At 42.1% G+C, this 22,727-nt stretch overlaps 1 protein-coding gene across 2 annotated transcripts in view; it reads left to right on the top strand.

Annotated features, from left to right (window-relative positions):
- PDE4B (phosphodiesterase 4B) overlaps positions 1-22,727 on the top strand; it is a 486,031-nt gene that overhangs the window by 376,195 nt on the left and 87,109 nt on the right. For both annotated transcript variants that reach the window (XM_060139825.1, XM_060139827.1), the window contains one exon: positions 935-984. In XM_060139825.1, the coding sequence (XP_059995808.1) occupies positions 935-984 (50 nt within the window). The remainder of the gene's footprint in view (positions 1-934; positions 985-22,727) is intronic.

The raw sequence follows: 22,727 nt of genomic DNA, 5'->3' as shown, positions 1-22,727 counted from the left end.
GTGGCCCCCAGGTCCACACGGCATTAGTTAGAAATGCAAACTCTCAAGCCCACCCCAGGCAGACTGAATCAGAAACCCTGGAAGTAAGGTTCAGCAGTGTGTCTTAATAAACCCTGCAGGTGATTCTCTGTACCCTAAATTTTGAGGGCCACTGCTCTATCCTGTTTCTGGGAGGCTCTCTAGCAATGCACCCTGAATCCTGGAGAGTCTGGCAAAGCATGAGAAGGATGGCAAGAGCAGCAAAGAAAATCAGGGTTTTGGGGGGAGGGGGATAAAAAAGATAAAGAAGGAAGAAAGAAAAACGAGAAAGAAAAGGAGAAGGAACCCTAATATTTGTGGAGCATGAGTTTGTTTGCTTGTTTCATTTGACTTGCTTTGTGATGTAGAGTAATGCTCAGTTTGACCATGAAAAGCCTTCTCCGTAAGTTAGGCCACCTAGATTGCTGTTCCTAATGGCTATGTGACCTTTGGCGAGTGATTCCATCTCTCTGGGTCTCAGATTTCTGAGGTGGAAAAATGGGAGGCCTGGACTGATTAATCTCCAAGGGCTCCTCTGGCTGTAACTTTCTATAGCACCACCCAAAGGAGTTGGGATTCATGCTTATATTTGGTGTCATTTCTGAGCAAGGGTATCATCTTTGGAGGGCCTCCTGGGGCAGGGAAACCTAAAGCAGAAGGACTGGTTAGGGACCTGGAGTAAATGACTTCCTTCCTGGAGTGCTGCAGCATCCGGGAGGCTATGCATAGGGAAATTCCAGGCCATCTGGATGTGAGAATTGCAGTCACCCACGAGTTACAGGAGCCCGCCTTCCAGAGATAGCATTATGTCACTAGGTAGCTCATTCTGACCTGGAAAACTTCTCAGTGATCATGGGGGTGGAGGGAGGGGTATTCATACAGAAACTCAGACCTTCCTTTCTCTCCCTATCCACAGGAGGTCTCCAGCTGCCAGTCAGCCATCTGTCTCCAGAGTCAACCTGCCAGGTAAGCCATGTCATGAGGCTTATCTCCATGTTTCCAAATAACAAATGTGCCTCTTTTCCAGAACCTTTTGTAGAATAATAGCATCTGTTTGCACATCCCGGCCCTCCAAATAGGTAGGTCTCTTGGTGACTTTTTTCAAAGGCAGGCTGGAGCTTTACTTCACTCCGTGTGAAACCAAATGAAAAGCAGTATGAAATAATTTTCCCATCCTGTGCATGCCTCAGCTTTCAGAATGTGATGGATGTGTGGTCATGCTGCTTCCCAGAACAAGAGCAGGAGTGCAACTATGACCTCAGCTTGCCGGCCCCAGTGAACTCCAGGAGAGCTAACCTCAGACGTCCCAGGTGCTCCCACATTGGCCTGAGGGCCCCATGGTGAATGTTAGTGGTTTTCCTCTTAGTGTCAACTATACATCCCAATTGAATCTACATCCTTTCCAGGTGTGAAACCAAAGGCTCTTTCCAGGTCACAAATCATTTCTTTTGGAGGTCATCCAACTTTGTTCCTCAAAGGTGTTTTTTGTAAGAGAAACCTAACCTCTCATTTTTTTTAGTACTGTGCATAAGCTTTTCATGTGGAGTTGAGAGCTGTGGAGAGGAAGGGCCACCTTGAAGGAACATCTTGGAGACGTGTTGGACATAAAATTCTTCTTGCCATAAGATGCAACCAGTTAGATGGCATTTTTGAAAGTGCAAAATGCAGTTTTTCCTCTTTAATCTGTCCCACTAGTATGGCAGTGGATTTGAGTAGAGCCACAGGACAAACAGTAAGATGAGCTCGTGCTGAGATCATATAACACCTAATGTTGCCTCATAGGTTTCTGTTTCCCTTGGCTTTATTCTTATGATCTTCCATGCTCGGATGTTGTGTTTTCTTGCTGATATGATGGCCATACATATAACAGAAATAATACAAAAGTCCAACTTTTAAAAGAAGAGAACAAAGGCAGTATGTTCCATTGGCTCACTGGCGTTTGAAGTATTAATGGTACATGCTTTAAAACATGTTTGTGAGAAAATATTGAGAACAAGAATAAAAGTAAAAGGAAGATATTAAGCAAAGTCAAGTTTACCTCTAGAGCCCCATGATATGAAATAGAAGAAAATGGTACTCTATCCATGGACTTTAAAAATGTGGTGTGCTGATGTACTATGTCCTTTAGAAGTTTTATAAAATGAAATGAGATAACTAGAGTGTTTGAACATGTAACTGGTGTTACATGCTAGAGATCAAAGGGGGTGGTTTCGAAACTCCTGTCATTTCATCATCTTGGCCCACTTGTGAGACACCATCACTACCATTTCTATTAGCCAAATTTACTAAGATGGTTTTGACAACAAATCGAATATTTAAGCTATGTTTTCTTTTTCATGTAATAAATACTGACAAACAGCAGGAGAATATGTGATATTTATGGTTCTATAAATTAGCTCATTAGCCAAAGATGCTGTTGGAAAGATCATGTTGTGATTATTGGCACAGTAACTACAGCTTGGCAAGTACAGAGTCTTTTGCTAAATTCTTTTAAAACAATGGAGCAAAGAAATGACAATACCACTTAGGCAATTTGTTTTTGTCTGTCTTTGTGGCAAACTACAAAAATTCTGACTTTTCATTGAGCAGAGAATGTAGCGATACCAATTATTACATAATTATAGGTTGCAAAACCTTCTTAATGCTTAACCACAGTCAAAAAAGGAAGGAGGACACACACATCCTGTGTTTTGTTTTTATTATCAGCTTAAATAAGTCAGGCAGATTTTTCCTGTTATTTTAATATTTATCAGCATATGACAAAGAGGTGTGTTTAAATAGAAACTTTAAAGGGGAATGAAAAATAAGTGGCTCACAGCACACACAAAAAATGAAAGCTGCAGTGCTGCTTTAAAAAATGATATAGCGTGATAATGAGATCAGGTTTTCATTTATTAGCACTGATGCTGAACTCATGTATTTCAATTGAAATCTAAGATAAAAGATACAAGAAACCACAATAATTTAAACAGATTTAACAACAACCCAGTTTGTTGGGAAAGCCTGGCTGACTTAGGTTACTATATTCTTGTATAAAAATCAAGTTTAAGAGAGAGAAAGAGAAAAGCCAGAGGAAAGATTTTTTTTCTTTTTAAAATGCATCTAAATGAAGGAAATGCAATTCATTTTAAAAGTTAGTTGTCAAAAACCATGGTTAAATTGGTACATTTGCTCTTACAAATTGATCATTAACTGAAAAAATTCGTAGGGGAAGTCAAAGCAAATCTCTCAGTCTGCAGTACCTTTCTCCTCATGGTTTAACCAAGCTTATTGTTTTTAGCTCTCATGCTACAATACAGATTTCCCTCTTCTGCAAAGGCATCCAGATTTTTTTTTAAAAATGAATGTAACTACTCCCTTTTTTGTGCTATGGAGAGAATTCCATTCTAGGATATACTCCAATTTGTGCTTTATATGTTTCCTCCATTGGAGCTCCTTGAAGCCTGGGACTGTCTATACCTTATTCCTCTCTTTATCATTTAAGATACTTTTGCACAGTTATTTTCACATAGTAGGAAGATAGGTAAATGTTGAATTGAGCAGGAGAACTGCATAAAGTTTAAGGACTCTATCTTAAGGAAAATGCTCATAAATTAAATTTTAATAATGAGTCAATATTTTACCTCCATGGCTATGAAAAGCCATGCATGTTTTTCCTGTTAAAAATCAGTTATTGCATTGAAATTGAAAGAAGTTCGAGACACATTCTATACCTGCACTATCTAAATCTCTATATTAGTATGGTCACATAGATTTTGAACAAAAAAAGTTAAATCGAAAAAGTTAGCATGTTATACTTTAAATAGGAAAGCCAGAGTAAAGTAATAGAGGATTTAAAACCCAGAAAATATAGCAATGTGGAAGTCATATGCTCCCACATTAAGGAGGAAATGTAGTAAATCCTCCTGGGGGTGTTGAAAATGTCAATGCTGTGGAGTTTAATGAGCATCTCGATTTTTATCACATTTTGCCTTTTCCCAAGCATGAATTCCAGGCCTTCTCTACATGATATGTAAGGATTGGAACAGAAGGGGAAAAAAAAAGAATTGAAAAAAGAACACTCCAAACAAGGCAGGAACTTGATAATGTATCGAGGAACTTGGGTTCTGTCATCTATACACATTCAAACTGGAAAATTGAAGTAATTCTCAGGATTTCAGGCCCCCAAATTATTTTCAACAGAAAAAAAAAGATAATTGAGGAAAATCACTGTGTGTGTGTGTGTGTGTGTGTGTGTGTACATGATTGAGTGTGTGCATATGTATGTTGTATGTGTAGTGTGTGTGTGTGTGTGTGTGCGTATAGGGTAATTGTCCCACTTTTCCCACCCAAACCATCCCTTGCTTTTGCATGCATTTCAGTAGTGATCATGGGTATGTCATGAAAGTAAGAATTTACTGAAAAGATAAATTATCAAGTGTTCACTGCCTTTACGAAATGATCGTTTGCTTTGCAAAGGATTAGAGAAGTATTCCTTTTAATGACCAGCACTTCTGATTACTATAAATGTGACTTGATTTTTAATAATATGTATCATATATGGAACATTTTAGCAGCCAAATCAATGTGTAAGGTGGAATATTCTACACTAATTTTCTTCTTCCAAAGTTTACTAATAAACGTATTGAGCAAGAACATCACCCATGTAACAGACAAGATGTTTTGAAGAACAACCCCCAAGGCCATGGGTCATCGGAAATGACAGCAAACCATGTCACAAAGATGACTAGAGCATTGCCTTGAGGACTTCAGGTTAGACTGCTGCAGACCCGAAGTGTCTCCCAGCCTGGGTATGCACAGCCTCAGCTCATGATGGTTTTCAACACCAGTCAATTAGCTGTATTTCAGGAAAAGCCTGTGTATGGAGAAATAGGATGAGACAATACAGGGCTTTCCAGTAAGTCTGAAATAGCTGGGCCTAAGTGAGAAACAGACTTAATTAATATTTTTTAGTGCTCATGGGAATCCATTTCTTCTAATATGTGTCCTCTAGGTCATTCTGGGGAGGAAATGGCTTTTTACCGGTTGATAAAACAGAAGAGACTTTCTCCTAAGAAGCCTGTTTCTCAGTATGAGTTCCTCCCATGTCTTTGCTTGATTATGAATATTCCCCTGGAGGTTCATATGTGTGTGTCAGACGCAGGGTCTATTTGAGGAGTAGACAAGAGGCTCAGTGAGTTACCTTGGATCTTAAGAAATTCGGAAAGTCATGACCTTGATTCAGTTTTCATTCTTTGCCAGAGCAGCCAGAGCCTAGGCTGAGAGATGGGCTGTGTGTGCACCAGTAAAGGGCTCTCTGAGAATGACAGCAATGGCCTGAGAGCTGATCTGAGTCAGATGACTGGAAATGAAGCCCAGCTCAAGCAGAACGTTTTCTCGCTTTCCACATTAAGCAAGAACTGTCAAGCAGGGTTACAACACTTACAGCAAATACTAATAAAATCAATCTTGTTACCAAAGGCTATGGCCACTCATGAAAAAGGAGAAATTGGAGGGAATTACAAACTAAAAGGAAGGAAGGAAGGAGAAAGAAAAGAAAGAAAGAAAAGAAAGAAAGAAAGATAAAAAAGAAAGAAAGAAAGAAAAAGAAAAGAAAGGGAGAGAGAGAGAGGGAGGAAAGGAAAAAAAGAAAAAAACAAAAATATCAGATATTCTTTTTCTTTGTTCTGAATGCTGTGTGGCCTGAATTATTGGGATAATTGCCTTAATTATTCACCTTGAGTATTTAGGCAGTCGTCATACAGGACGATAGGGCAGATGCACTAGAAAAGTCCTAGTCATTCGGGGAATAATTTCACAAATGGTTGTCTTATAAGAATTGCTTTTGTCTAAATTAGCCCTCCTGTTGGAAGTTTACCTCAGAGCATCAACATTAAGCTGTTTATATGGATTTGCAATTATTCCATATGCTTCTAAAATTAGGTAAGTGTAAGTTGCAAAAAAAAAAAAACATTGACAAGTCAACTAAAGTGTGAATAGTTAAAATGTTACCCTTGAGCAAACGTCACCAAAAATAATACCCTGCTCATTAACTGCTATTCCACTATTTGGAAATTAATTTCTAAATTTAGTGTGAATGTTTCTTAGTATTAAATGGAACTGATGAGACCCTTAACATCTCAACTCTCACTTGCTGCCTAAAGACTGGAGTTCATTCCGCCTAGATTCCACTTCACGTTTTTTGTACTGCTGAGAAACACCATCCACCCACCCCCCTGAAAGTTGGAATCATGCATGTTAGTAAGTATTTCAGTTATGCTATTGACGTCAATGGAGTCATTAAATAGATTGCTGGCCCTCCCAGAAGCAAATCACTGCCAGGGACCTAGATACAGACACGTTTTTTACAGAGACAACCATCAGGTTTTGCTATAGCAGTGAGCCAGAGAAAGGGAAAAGTTTATACTGTAGCAGACCTATCTCCAAACACAGTTTCTTTTTTTTGCCTCTTAGTTCCGGCCTTTCTTTCTCTTTGGTTACAGTAAGCTCAGACAAAGCTTAGATATTGTTGCCTGAGGGCTTTGTGTGCAAAAGCATCTCCTGTCATTGAGACCCTGAAGGGAGACACCCCACTTTTAAAAATGTGTCTCACCTTTAGCTCTGCACAGCCCATCCTGATGTTTATTTGGTGACATAAATTGTCTAGGCAAATCACTATTGTCTACCCGTAAGACCGTGCTTGATAGTTCCCTGAATACAGTTTCCTGCACATGCACATGCACACACACACACACACACACACACAATTTTGCCCTGTCTGTTGCTTCTATGTGTCTTCTAGCTGCAGCCTGTCATCTATGACTCAACCTCTATGCAGCCAGCCGGCACTGTGCTGTGGCAGCACCGGGGCTCTAAAGCAAAGGTGGAGGACGAAGCTGGGAAAAAAAGCTTCCCTTGTCTCAGCTGCTTCATCCGCAGAGCCCCGCAGGAGGCTGCCCACGTGCCTGTGTCCTCCCAAACCCCAGCTGCTGCCAGCCTCAAGCCTGGTCATGCAGCTCCCAGGCATGTCAGAGAGAGCCCTTCAGGAAACATCTGTCTGTTTCTGGGTGTTCTTGACAGCTCTGTTTACCTGGACGGCCCCAGGAGTCAGAGCCAAATCCTCCCCTCACACCTGGAGTCTCCTACCTCCCTCTCCCAGGCTCAGAGTCAGGGAACCATCTTGAGCAGACAGCTTTCTTCATATCCGGTTGTCAGAATCTACCATGTTGGCTCAGCACTCATCTCCCTTCTCCACCCTGTCCCTTTCCTCCCCGCACTCCTTATCAGTAAGTGTGTACTTACTTATCAGTAAGTATGTACAGGAATGCTAGACATCCAGCCACCTTTAGTAACCGCTTTGGGTTCATCTGGAGGCCCAGACCCATCCCTCCCTCCACCTCTCCTTCTTTTCCCATATTCCTGGCTTTGAGTGGCTGTTCACTATCTTTTATCTTGCCCTTCGCCTCCCACAGACAATCCTTGTAGTCATTTCCTCTAATCGTACACCCTCCTTTTCCTCCCCATCTCCTCTCCTTCAGTTTAGCGCTTCATCGTCCCTTCCTAAGCCATTGTGGTGGCCCTCCAACTTGGTTTATTGTGCTCAGTCTTTCCCCACTTCAATCCACCTTCTATTCTGGTACTAGAATTATTCTTCTAAAACCCAATTATGTTGTTTTCTGAGTTGGTTAACCTTTACTTTTGGGATAAGATCCTTACTTCTTACCAGGTATGCAAAGTCTTTCAGAATTTGTTTCTAATTCTTTCTTTGTCCTCACCTCCCCCTTTAACCCCTGGCCCCGTGCACAGCTAATGGCTGAGATGCACTGAACTTACTGTCCCTCAAAAACACCAGGCTCTTCCTTGCCTTCCTGCCTTTGTACATGCTGTTCCTTCTGCCTGGGCTGCCCTTCCCCGAAAATGTCATTCACATATTCAGCTCAGGGATTTTCTTACGTTGTCACGGTGAATGAGTTCTTTATACCATCTGATTATTGGACTCTAGAGTCTGGATTAAACTAAATATAGAGTCTCAATCCAGTGCCTGATATATAGTATATGCTCAGTAAATACTACTTCCTTTACCCATTCCCATCTGGAAAGTGCATTTCTTATCCTTCAGATCTCAACATATATGCCATCTTCCACAACTCATCCAAAACCACTCTCAATTATTATCTCAAAATCTCAATTATTGCGCTTGTTGTATTATGCTGTAATCGTTATTTTAATTTTCACCTCTTCTAAACCGAGAGGGTCCCAGATAAAGTATGAATCCTCTTTTTATATATCCGTAATTTATAGCATAAGATCTGGAACATATTAGATATGCTCAATAAATGCTTATGGAATAATCAGACAAAAGGATGAAGGCTTGTTCCTGAATCAAAAAGGACTGGAAAGGAGCTGAGGCTCATAGTTGGCTTCCTTCGGCCTGGCCTAAATATCTTCTAGCTCTCAGGCATGTGCCCAGTACCAGCATCCCTGGATAATCTTGACTGCAGGTGACTTTCCTTCACTCCAAGTGAACTCTTTATTATCCATCACTTCAGCAAGAAGCGACAGTGTTAAAAGAAATGGAAAAAAATGAAAACGGCTGTATGTGACTAGTTTCTTGCACTATACTATGCTCTCCATGTCTAGCACAGAGCCTGGCACAAAGTAGGTACTCAGCATATTGAATGGAATTGGCTTGGGATCATGGGTCGGCCCTTTAGACAAGTTACTTCTCTGAGACTCAGTTTTCTTATCTGGAAAATGGGCATTTTAATATGCTACTCTTAAAATTGCAGGAAAGGCTAAATGAGAAAAGCTACGTATAGGGGTTAACAGTGAAGACTCTGGAGCCATACTGCCTCTCAAATCCTCGCTCCACCACTGTGTGATCTTGGGACAGTGTCCCAGTTGCCTCCTCTACAAAACTGTGATGGAAATCGTACATATCTCCTATGTTGGTTATAAGAATTAAATACATAAACACATGTAAAACACTTAGGATAGCTCCCGGCCCTTAGAAAGTGTCAATATTGGTATCGATATTATTAGTGTTGTACAACACACTTCCCACAGCACCCAGCACAAAGCACATGGGCAGTGTGTGACAGGTGAGAGCTCAGGCCTGCTGGCATCAGTAGGGCACCAAAACAAGCCTTGTAGAGATCTTTCTAGAAGGTTCTGATCAGGTTCTCTTTCATAGTAATACAATCTAGAAGGCAGTCTTTTTTTGAAAGATTCTTTCCCCCTGAAACCACGAGAATCTGATTTTATGGAAGTAGATTTAGAGCTGAAGATAGGCGTCTCCAGGACATACAGTGGGAAGCTAAGGGAGCTGGGGGCAGAATGCAGCTGTTACCAAATGTAACAGAACACGACACAAGTGTGGCTTTTTCTCTTAAAAACAGAGTGTGAAGAAGAAAGTCCAATTAGCATGCTGATAAGCTGGCTCTTAGTCAAGTGAGAGTTTTCTTTTGTATAAACCTGAGAGGACTTCACTTTATAGGATAGAATAATTGCAGCTACACAACCCATTATGGTTGTATGTAAAAACCATGTTCAGGGTTGGGCACACACCTACACGGGCACAGGTGCTTCAACCCACAGAGCTCAGCAGAGAACAGCAGCATAAGCCAGTGCAGAGCTTCTTTTTGGAGAGAAGACAGAACCTACTAGCAGAGTCAGCATCTGAGAGGGCTTTGAGTCCTATTGGAAAACTTTTATGCCTCTCTCAATACCCCCGTGTCCACCCACTCCCTTCTCTCCTCTTTATTGGGAGGGAGGGAGATGAGAAGGAGCTCGGGTTGGCCTATAAAAGGATGAATGTGGACACTGGGAGCTGAAGGAGGAAGGAAGAGGACCATCTAAATTCCCCTTTCTCCCTCCTGCATCTGCAAAACCACTTGATCCCAGGCGGGCAGGGTGAATTCATCTTGCTTGCTTCTCATCTGGCCAGCACTTCATGAAGTTGCCTCCAGAGCTGTTCTCGGAAACCAGGAGCATTTCAGGGAACAGCCCTTTCACCAGAGAGAAGAGAAACAAAGCAGGGACTGTCCCCTAGAAATAGAGAACAGGCAGCAGAACTCACTGGATCTTTGTCTTGGTTTATTGTCTTGACTTACTCCCAGCTAGAGCTATTGACATGGACCAAAAGTGACCCCTCGGAGGTTTGTGCACTCTTCCCACCCCCTCTTTGACTGTGTCCTCGGAGCGAGCTTGGACCATGGCGATTATCCAGCTCATTTGATCCGTGGAGGCAGCCAGGTCAGATAATGCAGCCTTTGCCCCTGTCCCTCAGTTACTCTTTGGGCTTCACATTCCTGGGGTCTAGTCTGGCTAGTGCTGCTTGTCTAGTACATTAGACCATTTCCAACAACCCACATGCCTGCCTCTGATTGCAGGAGAAGAACTCCTGTTCCATGCTGGGCACTGTGCTCGGCCCTCTGCAGACATTATTTTCTCACCAACTGAACTGTTTTGCCAATGTTATTGTCCTTGTTTCACAGATTTAGAAAAGGAGGCTCAGTGGGTATATGGGGGCTTACTCAAGACACACAGTTAGTAAGTGATTAAGTCCAAACTGAAACCTAGATCTGTGTTTCTTGAAAACCCATGCTCTTCCCTCTAGTCTAGACCACACCGTCCTGGCCTCCCCACACTGTAAACCTCGGATGTTATAACGAACGGAAAGGGGGTGGTTAGAATTTCACAACAGGAGAGAAACCAAAGGAACTGAGTTATCTGCAGCCTCAATAAGTAATATATAACAGAGAATTTCCCTTAATTCCTTTGTCAACTATCCCTTTCATTGTAATGTGTAAGTCTTGAGAGAAATGTTTCATATACGTCCATTATTCATTTATTCAATAAACATTTATTAGATGCTTACTGTATATGAGACACTGTACTAGGCACTGGGGATACAATGAGAGAGAATTCAGAGAAGAGAATGAATTCAGACCCTGACCTTGTGGAGCTTACTGCCCATGAAATGTCAAATGAATAAGTACATGATTATACATTTGATCATTGTAATGAAGAAAAGTACAGAATACTATAATATTGCCTCATTTTTTCACCTGTGAATGTGGGAATACTAGTTCTTCCCATAAGAATTGTTATAAAATTTAAATGTTAGTGTAAGTAAAGCATTCAGAACATTGCCTACCAACTAGTGTTATTTACTGTTTGCTCTAATTATCATTATCATTGGTTATGGTTGGGATTAATGTAGATTAGGGGACGGGGAAGCCCTTTGTAAATACATGACTTGGACTTGAGACCTAAACACTGAGTAGGAGCTGGGTGGGTGGAGACAGTGACTAACACCTAAAAGGTGCTACAGCCAGAGACCTGGATTGATAGAGGGATGGTGAGGCGCAAGGCCAGAGAGGTCCAGAGAGGCCAGATGGGGCAGAGCATTTGTAAGCCATGGTTGAATGTGTAGCTTTTATTGTGAATCCAGTTGGGGAGCCATTAAAGGATTTTGAGAACGAGGTTGACATGATCTGATTTGAACTTTAAATACAGTACTTCCTGAACCACAAGTCTGGGCTTGTGCCCACACCTCCTATGTGCTCCCTAGCACCTGGGCTTTCTCTATCAAGATACTCAGCACCTGGGCTTCCCTGGTGGCGCAGTGGTTGAGAGTCCGCCTGCCGATGCAGGGGACACGGGTTTGTGCCCTGGTCCGGGAAGATCCCACATGCCGCGGAGCGGCTGTGCCCGTGAGCCATGGCCTCTGAGCCTGCGTGTCCGGAGCCTGTGTTCCGCAACGGGAGAGGCCACAATAGTGAGAGGCCCGCGTACCACAAAAAAAAAAAAAAAAAAAAAAGATACTCAGCACCTGCCCCTTCTGTCCACCTGCACAGTTAAGAAGGCAACCTCAGAAGGCAGACTGCCTGAGTTTAGTTCTGATTCTATTCCTTTCTTTCTGTATGATTGTAGGTAAGTAATTCAATGTCTCTGGGCCTTGGTTTCCTCATCTGTACAATGGGGAAAATAATAGGACCTTTGGCATAGGAAACTATTGTTACGAGAGCTAAGTTAATCTATGTAAAGTGTCTAGAACAATGGCTGGCACTCAGAAAGCACTAAATAAATGGTAATATTCTTAACATATTGTAACTGCCTGTTTTCGAGATTGCTTACACCATTAGCTGTATGGTCAGTGCCTGGCCCAGGGCAGGTGCTCAAAAGCCTACTGAAAAAAGAATTAACAACGAAAGAGAGGTAGTGCAATGAATTGTAAGTAAAAGGAGAGACATATGGCTGTTCTACTCATGGAAAAATGGACTTCCTTGAGTCAGGGGTGGATTCTGAAAAGGAGGAACTTACTTATGGGGGACAGAGAAACTGGATGACTCTGCAGCTGCCCGGCTGCTCCAGCTTTGGAGAACTTGAAACAGTGGGACAAAAATTTGTTTCAGAATCTAGATTGCCATCTGCACAAAAAGAAAATTGGGCTCATGAAAGAAAGCCATTTCATTTTCCTAAGCTACGTGACGGTCTCTCTGAAGGCAAAGGCAAGGCTGACCCTCTGGAGTTCTCTGTGTGCTCGCTTTGGAAGGACAGTCCCACCAAAGAGCCAGCCATCCTACGGAGAACTTGACACTGTGATTTCCTTTTCATCCCTGCATTGCTAGTAGGACCTCAAGCTAACAGAGGCTCAGTTCTAGGAAGTCAACACACACCTTTAGTGTGGTACCTAAGCATGGAGAGAGGCTTTTCACATGTTTGTTCAGCTGGACAGTCTTAGGCACTCAGCTCCTTTACATCTACATGCAGAGTACCTGCCCGGACAAACAATGAATCCTTTGGCTCCCTAAATATGCCAGCTCAATGCCATGTGCATGTGTGCGTGCGTGAGTGCGTGCGCATGACGGTTCGTTACTTTTTCAATCCCAGGGGAAAATAAGGGTTCTTCTCATGCCTTTTGTCAACACGATGCGACTCTGTCTTCACTGACCTGATTTTCCATTACTTCTTCCTCTCTCATCACAGTTCTGACCAGCCTGTCTCTCTTTACCCTCAGAACGTTTCTAGTCCTCCCTCTGATTTACCACTCTCTCCACGCCCCTCACACTTCCAAACCACCTTCCCTGCAGTCCTTTTTTTTGGGGGGGGGGTGAGGGGAGGCCACGCTGCGAGGCTTGTGGAATCTTAATTCTCTGACCAGGGATGGAACCCATGCCCCCTACGGCAGAAGTGTGGAGTCCTAACCCTTGGACCACCAGGAAATTCCCAGTCCTCTTAATCTGACTCAAAAGTTACCTATGGGGCTTCTCTGGTGGCGCAGTGGTTGAGAGTCCGCCTGCCGATGCAGGGGACACGGGTTCGTGCCCCGGTCCGGGAAGATCCCACATGCCGCAGAGTGGCTGGGCCCGTGAGCCATGGCCGCTGAGCCTGCGCGTCTGGAGCCTGTGCTCCGCAAAGGGAGAGGCCACAACAGTGAAAGGCCCGCGTACCGCAAAAAAAAAAAAAAAAAAAGTTACCAATGGAAAGCCTCTTGCAATTAGTCCTGCCTAGTGTCATAACTTCCCACTCTAATTACATTATATTGGACTATGCATGTCCTGTGTTGCTTTGTAAAAGCATCCTAGTTCTTTAGGCCGTGGGCCTAAGTTCTTTCTACATCATTCATCCATTTGTTCAGGTTTTAGTGTATTCCTTATGCTACATGTTTTTATTACGGCCTGTCACCAAGCCGGTGGAGAGGGGAGGTACTAATGTGACTAAGACACAAAATCTGATCTTGCTTGCGCACCATGTAGAAATAAGACTCTAGAGAAAAAGCTATATGAAGGTATGGTTCCATATCAGTCAGGATTCTCCACAGAAACAGAACCCATGGGAGACTCTATTTACACGTCCATACATACATACATATGTATATGTGACTTATTTTGAGGATTTGGCTCATGTGATTGTGGGGACCAGCAGTTTGAAATCCACAGTGCACACCAGAAACTCAGGCAAGACTTAACGCTTCAGTCTCGAGGCAGAATCTGTCCTTTACTGAGCAACCTCGGTTTTTGCCCTTAAGACCTTCAACTGATTGGATGAAGCTCACCAACATCATCTGAGTCATCTCTTTTACTCGAAGTCCACTGATGGTAGATGTTAACCACATGTACAAAATGCCTACAGCAACATCTAGATCCGCATTGATTAAAGAGCTGGGTCCTAGCCAAGTTGACACATAAAACTAATCATCACAGGGACCAACCAACCAACAAAAATCTCATCTTGGGAATCAGACCAGAATTATGCCCTGCTCTGCTACAAATAAAGTATATACGATCCAGGAAAATAAAAATCTTTACATTTCTTCTGACTAATCGAGACTATTCTTCAAAACACAGTAAAATAACCGTTCCTCTCAGCTCACAGAAATGTTTTGAAAACCATATGATAGTTTTGAAAGACCAGGAGTGCAAAGTGGTGGGATTCTGAACCTGGGATGGTGGCCAGGCAGCAGCAGCACACTGCCTCAGTGCCGGTGACCGCATCAGCATCCTTCACGTTGTTCTCTCTATTGAGTGGCTGTGAGAGAAAAGAGAAAATCTTGGGCTTCACAGGATGTACAATAATGCCAGTTAAATTGTGCCCCATGTCTAGAGACCACAACCAATGATATTAGACTTAATAGGGAGAAATATCTCAAAAAGGTTAATTTTGGCCTGAAATATCTCAGGGTGGTGGGAGTGGAGGAGTGAGGTGGGAATCCTCTTTATGTATATTACATATTTCCACCAAATGGGGTTTGAAACATTCATGTCCTCTTACACAATTTGGAAATTTTAATACCAACCCTATTCTCCAGGTCATTCTTGGGACTCCTTCTCAAATGTGAGTTTGAACATCTCCATTATCTCCATTTCCCCTCTGAGTCCTGTGCTCCTGTCACTGAGAAAGCATGTGTTCAGAGCTGAAGCCTCCAGCCCCCGGGCAGAGCACTTTGCACCAGGCAATTCTCCATACCCTGTTTACAGGTTTGTGTTCACCAGGGTTCCAAGTGGCTGCTCTCACCTCTGCATCTCAGTAAGATCCCCAGGTATTTTAATCCTAAGGCACGTGGCTCCTGTAACCCCTCCCAGTCTGGAATATCTCAGACCTATGATCCTGCCTTCAAGGTGCAATTTCCTCCTAAGTCTCACCGATCTTTTCATAAAGAATTGCTCTCAGCAAATTATTTAACTGTTGATACTTTCTGGAGTTTAGAGAATTAGCATCTCGCCAGGTTCCTTTCCCCCAAATCTTACCTTTTCTTCAGGTCTTGAGTAACTTGTTTTACTCAACTTCTAGAAACACTTACCTCTACCTCCTCTTTTTCTACATCATTGGAATGTGCTACTTCTCATCTCTTTCCTAATTTTGTTGGAGGAATTACTTATTACCCTCCCCCCATCTCTGACTCCTCAAGTTTCTGTGGAGGGAATTCACTCCAGTCTTTGACAGAGAACAGTCTTTCTTCACCATTCTGTGCTACCAGGGCAGAAAGCAAAGGCAGATTACAGTGGGTGGAATTTGTAAGAAAGATTTTTCTGTCCCTGAGCCATTTGCCCCATTAGAGATTTGGCAGAAAATAGAAGGGGTTTCTCTGGAAAGTGACTCATTCTGCCTTCACCTGTTGGAAGAGCACTTGTCTAGATAGATGTAGAAAGTTTAACTTGGGACTCCATCACTCAGCAGAAGGGTGGACTTGGTCAATTCTGAGATGTTTCTGCATTAGGAGTATCTGTGAGAGAACAGTGGTTTGATCAATTAGTTTCAGCTCTACACTGCCCCCAAAGTGTGTATTTCCAAAGAGCTTTCCATAAAGCACTTGTTTCAATTACAAGGCATGGGAGAGAAGTATTAACATACTATTAGACCCCTACTAAGTAAAAACTGTATTTGCTATTAGGAACTCTGCACATGAGATCTCTTTTCTTCTTCAGCAACCCCTTATAGAATCCATATTATTGTTCCTTTTGTTAATCAATGAAATCCTGCCTCAATGAGGGTAACTAGCAGTATAATTGCACTCAATTAGTAAGTAACAAAGCTAGGATTTGAACCCTGGCTTATTTGACTCCAAAGCCTATATACTTGGCACTAGCCCTCTGTGCAATCAGGTAAGTACAAGTGCCTCTGGTGATGGCCACACAGGTACCTGCCTTAAAGGTACACTCACCCTGGGTTTGGTGTTTACATCTGCTGCTTCAATCACGTTCAGCTTTCTCTGGACAATACCCTTTTGTTCCTGTGCTACATTTAATCTATGCCTTACTCTGGATTCTAGGACGAGAGAAAATCTAGAGGAAAGTGTGATTCAAGCCCTTGTCTCCCCTCAAGGAAATCACAGAGCCAGTGGAGAGGTGATGGTCTTCCTCTGTTCTAGGAATAAGTCCTCTTCACTGAAGGGTATTTCTTTTGGGTGTTGAGTAGGACAGCCTGGCAGGAAGAGGAGGCAAGGGAGAAATTTTAAGACAGAGCAGAGTGGTGGGTCAATTATCTCTGGACCATTACTCACAGCTGGGAAGATATCCCGTCCTCTGACATCACAAGGAGCAAGAGTTCGATTTCAGATCTGTAGTGAAACTGGGGCTCGGCTCACTTGAACACAAGGAGGCAGCTTTCCAATTCTAGGCTGTCTCTGGAAAGTCCCGTTTTGAATAATTTGCTTCTTACGGTGTTTGTTCAACTTCCCTACCTCAAATGAAACTGTGTGACTTAAATGAAAGAGCACTGGGCTGGAACTCACGAAACTGCATTTTTGTACTGGTACCAACCAGGTGTGTGACCTGAGGTAAATCTTTTAACCTCAGACTTAGTCATCTTTATTTTGAATTATTTTGAGTCTTTGAGTCTAGAATCCAATCTTACATTGCCTTCAAACTTCCAAAATGGCTCCTGGCCCAGAAATGGTGGTGTGTGGGTGTTGGGATGGATCATTTTTTTGTCAGAGAAGAAATAGCCTCTGAGCTAGTTACTGGTGATTCTGGAGTTCAAGCCCAGGTCTCATGGGTTTGGCTCCAAAACCTCCACCCATTCCCACCCTGACTTTGGCTATATTATTGTTACATCACACAGTGCATCTTTATTATTTTCCTAATCCCTGCCAGCCGTAGTTGGCACAATTCAACAGCAAATGGTCATTGAGTCCTTATGAGTGCTGGGGAGACAAAAATGAAGGGGAGGTGGTGGTCCTTCAACCCGGCTTAAAAGCATTCTCCTAGGGAGATTCTGGAGCCAGACTGCCTGCGTTTAGACCCCGTTCTACTACTTACCAGGCTAATGACTTCTTAAACCTGCTTTGATACCTCAGAGTCTTCATTCTAGTTTCTTCATCTTTAATACCTTCCTCTTAGAGTTGTTACGAAGATTCAATGAGTTACTTCATATAAAACATTTAAAATAGTGCCAGTCATAGAGTAATGACTGAATACATAATTGTTGTTCTTGTTACTGTTATATATGTTTGTTAGCCCCCTTATGGCAGGAGTCTGGGAAGGTTGCAGCCGGGTCTTGTTCATTGGCATTTAATGAAAGTTTGCCGGATGCAATTATTCAACAGCTATGTACAGTGTTTGTACTATGTGCAAAGCCCTCTGCTTTGGTAGAATCCAACAGCCTACTTAGGAAAAAGTCACTATGTCTTAGAGCTTATATAATTATAATTTGAAACCTTTTTTTCCTTAAATATTCCTTTCTAGTGGACCTTGTTTAGAAAGGGTTAAGGAAGGACTTAGGAGGAAAATATTCTTCATATTTACTTATTGACTTAATCAGGCAAGCCGTCTGGAAGCAGAGGGGTTAACAGTAGGCCATTGGGAAGATTAGTCTTTCTTAAAGGAAACACCTCTTTTAGAACTCTGAAATCAGACATTCTCTCATTCACTCACCGTCTTTTTCATTCATTGTTTCATTCATTCACTCTAAAAGCACCCAGTGACGACTCACTATTACATGAATCAGGCATTGTGCTGGGTGATGGGTATACAGGAGTGAATAAGACGCAGTTTCTTCTCTTGAGGAGCTCAGTCTTGTGGGGTAGGCAAACATAAATGGTTATATAATAACATATGATGAGAATTTGCCTGAAGCATGAGTGCTCTGGACACTCAGAGGAAGGCCGGTGGTTAGGAACGGGCTTCTTACCCTCGGTACAAATAACACTCTGTACTGTGCTATACCTAGGAATTTTATAAATAAGTTGTTACTGAATTTAAAAAAATTAGTATTTCCCATAGCCAGATCATTCATTACAGAGCTAAGTTTCTTTTAGCCATTTCAGCTCAAGTCCGTGTGTTCACTGAGTACCTGTTATAACTAAGTGGATTAATTGTTTTTCATTGTTTATATAATTATTATTTTTTATGATTTTTTTATTGGAGTGTAGTCGCTTTACAGTATTGTGTTACTGTATACTGTACAATATTGTGTTACTGTATACTGTACAGCTATATGTATACACATATCCCCTCTTTTTTGGATTTCCTTCTCATTTAGGTCACCACAGAGCACTGAGTAGAGTTCCCTGTGCTATACAGTAGGTTCTCATTAATATGGGTTAATTTTGTCCTGAGCCACCAGAACGATGAAGGTATAGGAGATATGATTTGAACTCTGCCCTGAAGGATGGGTAAAACTTCACAGGGCAAAAGTTGAGAAATACTGTTCAAGAAAGTAGACCAAGGAATTCATGGAAAAGACTCTGACAAGTACAGGTTTCTGGTAACTGACTATACTTCTGAACTGAATGAATAAGCATTTTCAGAACTCTAATGGAAAACTGATGAATTCATAAAAGTGCTAAGATCAAGATGAAAAAAAATTAATTACATGGGACTGAGTGAACTGATGAGGATGATTATAATTTTTGTGACTTTCTGTTTGAATAAAAAAAAAAAAAGAAAGTAGATCATGCTCAAACAAAGGTATAGTGGTCCAAAGAGTGTGGGCTGAGTTATTGGAACGAAAGTCATTGTGAAGGATTCGTGAAGGGAGGATAGGGGGAGTAGGAAGGAAAGATTGGTGGGAAAACAATAGGGGGCTTTGTATACCTAGCACACAAGCTGAAAATTTATTTTACGTGCAGCACAGAGCCACTGATATTTGTTCTGCAGGGGAGCACGTTGTCAGAGCTGTGCTCTTCAGGATGGTTAATAGGGTGTGTTTGCTATGGTGGCAGGAAATAGTGCCAGGCTTGGAGTCAGAAATCATGAGAGAATTTCAGTTCATCCATGGACAAGCTGTGTGATCTTCAGCAAGTTGATAACCCTTTCTGAGCTTTATTTTAGCCTCCTCACCTACATGGTAAACAAGATTAAACCTCCTTAAAAGAGCAGCAGCAAAAACAACCACAATTTTCATTGATCACTGCTCCCTGTGTAGCATTGGGCTAGGCCATTTCTATGTAATGTTTAAGCCTCAAAACAACTCTATGAGTACTTAATATAAGTTTACCATATGATCACTCTTAGGCATCTATACAAGAGAACTGAAGACATATGTATCCACAGAAAGTCTTGACACAAATGTTCTTAGCAGCATTATTTACAATAGCTAAAAAGTGGAAACAACCCAACTGTCCATCAACTGGTGAATAGATAGAAAAAGGTGCTTACATCCATGCAATGAAATGTTATTCACCAGTAGAAAGGAATAAACTAAGGATACATGCTACATACAACATGGATGAACCTCAAAAGTATTATATTCAGTGAAAGAAGCCAGACATGAGATACTCCATATTGTATGATACCGTAAATTGTATTTTATTTGCATGAAATATCCAGAAAAAGCAAAGACAAAACCTGGGGCAGGGGTAGGAGACAGGGATTAACAGTAAAGGTTCATGTGGGATCATATTAGGGTGGTAAAAATGGTTTTAAGTTGATCTATGTTGATGGTTGCACAACTTAGTAAATCTACTAAGAATCATTGAATTGTACACTTGAAAAAGGTGAAGTATGTGTCATGCAAAATAGCCTCAATTAAAATTATTCTTAAAGCCAAAACAACTCTATGAAGGAATTCCTGTTCTTATCCCTGCTCTACAGATGAGGCTACTGACTTTCTCAAAGCCACACATATATATGGAATCTAAGAAAAAAAAAAAAATGTCATGAAGAACCTAAGGGTAAGACAGGAATAGAGACACAGACCTACTAGAGAATGGACTTGAGGATATGGGGAGGGGGAAGGGTAAGCTGGGACAAAGTGAGAGAGTGGCATGGACATATATACACTACCAAACCTAAGATAGATAGCTAGTGGGAAGCAGCCGCATAGCACAGGGAGATCAGCTCGGTGCTTTGTGACCACCTAGAGGGGTGGGATAGGGAGGGTGGGAGGGAGGGAGATGCAAGAGGGAAGAGATATGGGAACATATGTGTATGTATAACTGATTCACTTTGTTATAAAGCAGAAACTAACACACGATTGTAAAGCAATTATACTCCAATAAAGATGTAAAAAAAAAAGGATAAAAAAAGTAGAGAAGTGATGGATATGTTAACTAAGCTTACTGTGGTAATCATTTCACAACATATATGTGTAGCAATCATCACACTGTACACCTTAAACTTACACAATGTTGTATGTCAACTATATCTCAATAAAACGGGAGGGGGGGAAGTAGTGGAGTTAGGATTGGAAACTCTTTCTGCCTGATCCTGAGCCCATGCCCTTGGCTACTGTTCATACTGTGCCCTTCTTATGTGACAAAGTGGTTGTGAGAATTAAATTAAGTGTAGGATACTCATTTGATCACGTTATACACAAAGCAGGCATGTGCTCAGCTCTCAGAAAATCTTAGCGGATTCTGATTTGGGCAGCTGTTGGCCAGATGGATTAGAGGGGTTTGAGAGGAGACCTGGTAAAGGGCAGTCCAGGCAGAAGGTACCAGGAGACTGCCCAGGGTTTAATCAGGAGGAAAGAACAGAAGATGTAGAAGAGGAAGGCCAGCTAGGATTAGGGTCTGATTCGTCACATATTTTAGCTTCTCTAAATAAACATGTAGGATGCTTGGCTCTACTATGAGTTAAAACAAAGAACAGAGGTCTTTCTTTCCTTCAGCAAACAGCTGACACACGTTCCCATCATAAATTTTGTAATTCAGGATGTAAAACCAAATCCAACAGCCCAACCCAGCCAGAAGGTTAAATAAATAAGTGCTAAATAAATAAATGTAGATGTTGTTCCTTTGCCCATGTGTCTCTACAGAAGATGCCACGTGCTTCTGTTCATTGAAGTCTACTAGTCCGTTTCTTTCTGTGTAAATTTGGGGAACCAGCCTGCTCAGGGTTGTGAGTTGAAACTTTAAGGAGTTGAAACTTTGGGGATTTTTTTTTTTACATTTTCCCATGAAGAGCACCACTGTTAATAATAATTCTGAATCACAGGTGAGAGATCACACCTAACATCTCCTCTTTTGTTTTGAAATGCTGTTAAAGCTCAAAAGGCAGAAACACAGCCCACAGCCTTGGCAGACGTCAGACTCTGCAGGACTGAATGGGGTTTTTCCTGAGTTACTTTCTATGACGGATACTTTGTGACCCAGATGTGTCTGCCACATGGAGAAACTTTATAATTAATAAATCCACATTCCCCCCAAACAAACAAGACAGCATGGCAAACAGTGGTGTTTGCTCTGTTATACATTTGGGTTGGTTTTTCATCATTTCCAAGGACCAAGGCCCTGGATGTTTCCCATTTCACTGGTGAAAAAAAAAATGTGAGAATTCAATTTGCCTATTTTGGCCACATAAACATGAGACAATTTGTGGTCACCAAGTCAGGACTCCTCATTCCGGAGGGCTTGGTAGCAGCAGATGGGGCTGTGAGGCTCCCTAGGGAGGACAATATTGAATCTGGAAGTGCATAGGATCTAGGCCGTGTGGTAAGGAGACTATTCAGAACACCTCCGGGTTTTATGGCATTCAGTCTTTGAGTCACAGTCCCCAAAGAGCCAGAAAAAGCTAGTGTGTGTCTGCCATGGTAATTAAGTGTTCAAGTCTGAAGAAGCTTGAAGAAATCTTACATGTAGCAAAACTACTTCTGCCAGCTTTGTTCACTGTTTCGAGAGCTCACCCAATCAGAGCTCATTCAAGATCCCTTTATTGGGCACTGACGCTATGTGTAGCACTGTCCCAAACACTGTGAACAATATTAAATTAGGGTCCCAGCTCTCGAGGAGATTGCAGTGAGTGAGGATGGGAATATTTCAATGTGAAACATGTAATCATTTAAATAATGGTAAAAGTCGTAAGAGGTGGTTTCCTCCTCAGTGAAGCCTTTCAGAGCTGCCCCACCTTCACCACCTGTGTGTTGAGGGCTCATGTCTGAACTCAATTTGATGTAACTCTACTAGAATGGGATCACGGAAAGGTCATACATTTTAGAGTCAGAAACACTCCAATCTAAATTCCCCATTGCCCGTGAATTAGCGGGATTGTAAGCTCCCAGAGGACAAGTCTGTTTAAACATGGTGTATCTTAGAACTCGGCACAGTGCCTGACGTTTACTAGACACTCTCTAAATATTTGCTGTTGAATACCTAAGTTAACCGTGGAACCCTAGCAAAGTTAACCTGTGAGTCCAGAGTCCCCCACCGGGGTGGTACAGGAGTAATCACACCTGCCTGATAGACGTTAGGAAGTTGTCCAGAATGATGTTTGAGGATGGAGACTCTGGAGTCCCTCTGTCTGCGCCTGAATTCCGACCTGTCATTTATTAGTTCTGTGGCTTTG

The sequence above is a fragment of the Lagenorhynchus albirostris genome, chromosome 2, assembly GCF_949774975.1.
Source record: "Lagenorhynchus albirostris chromosome 2, mLagAlb1.1, whole genome shotgun sequence".
NCBI lineage: Eukaryota > Metazoa > Chordata > Mammalia > Artiodactyla > Delphinidae > Lagenorhynchus > Lagenorhynchus albirostris.
The sequence above is the reverse complement of the archived record's forward strand: the minus strand, read 5'-3'. Positions and strand labels throughout refer to the sequence as shown.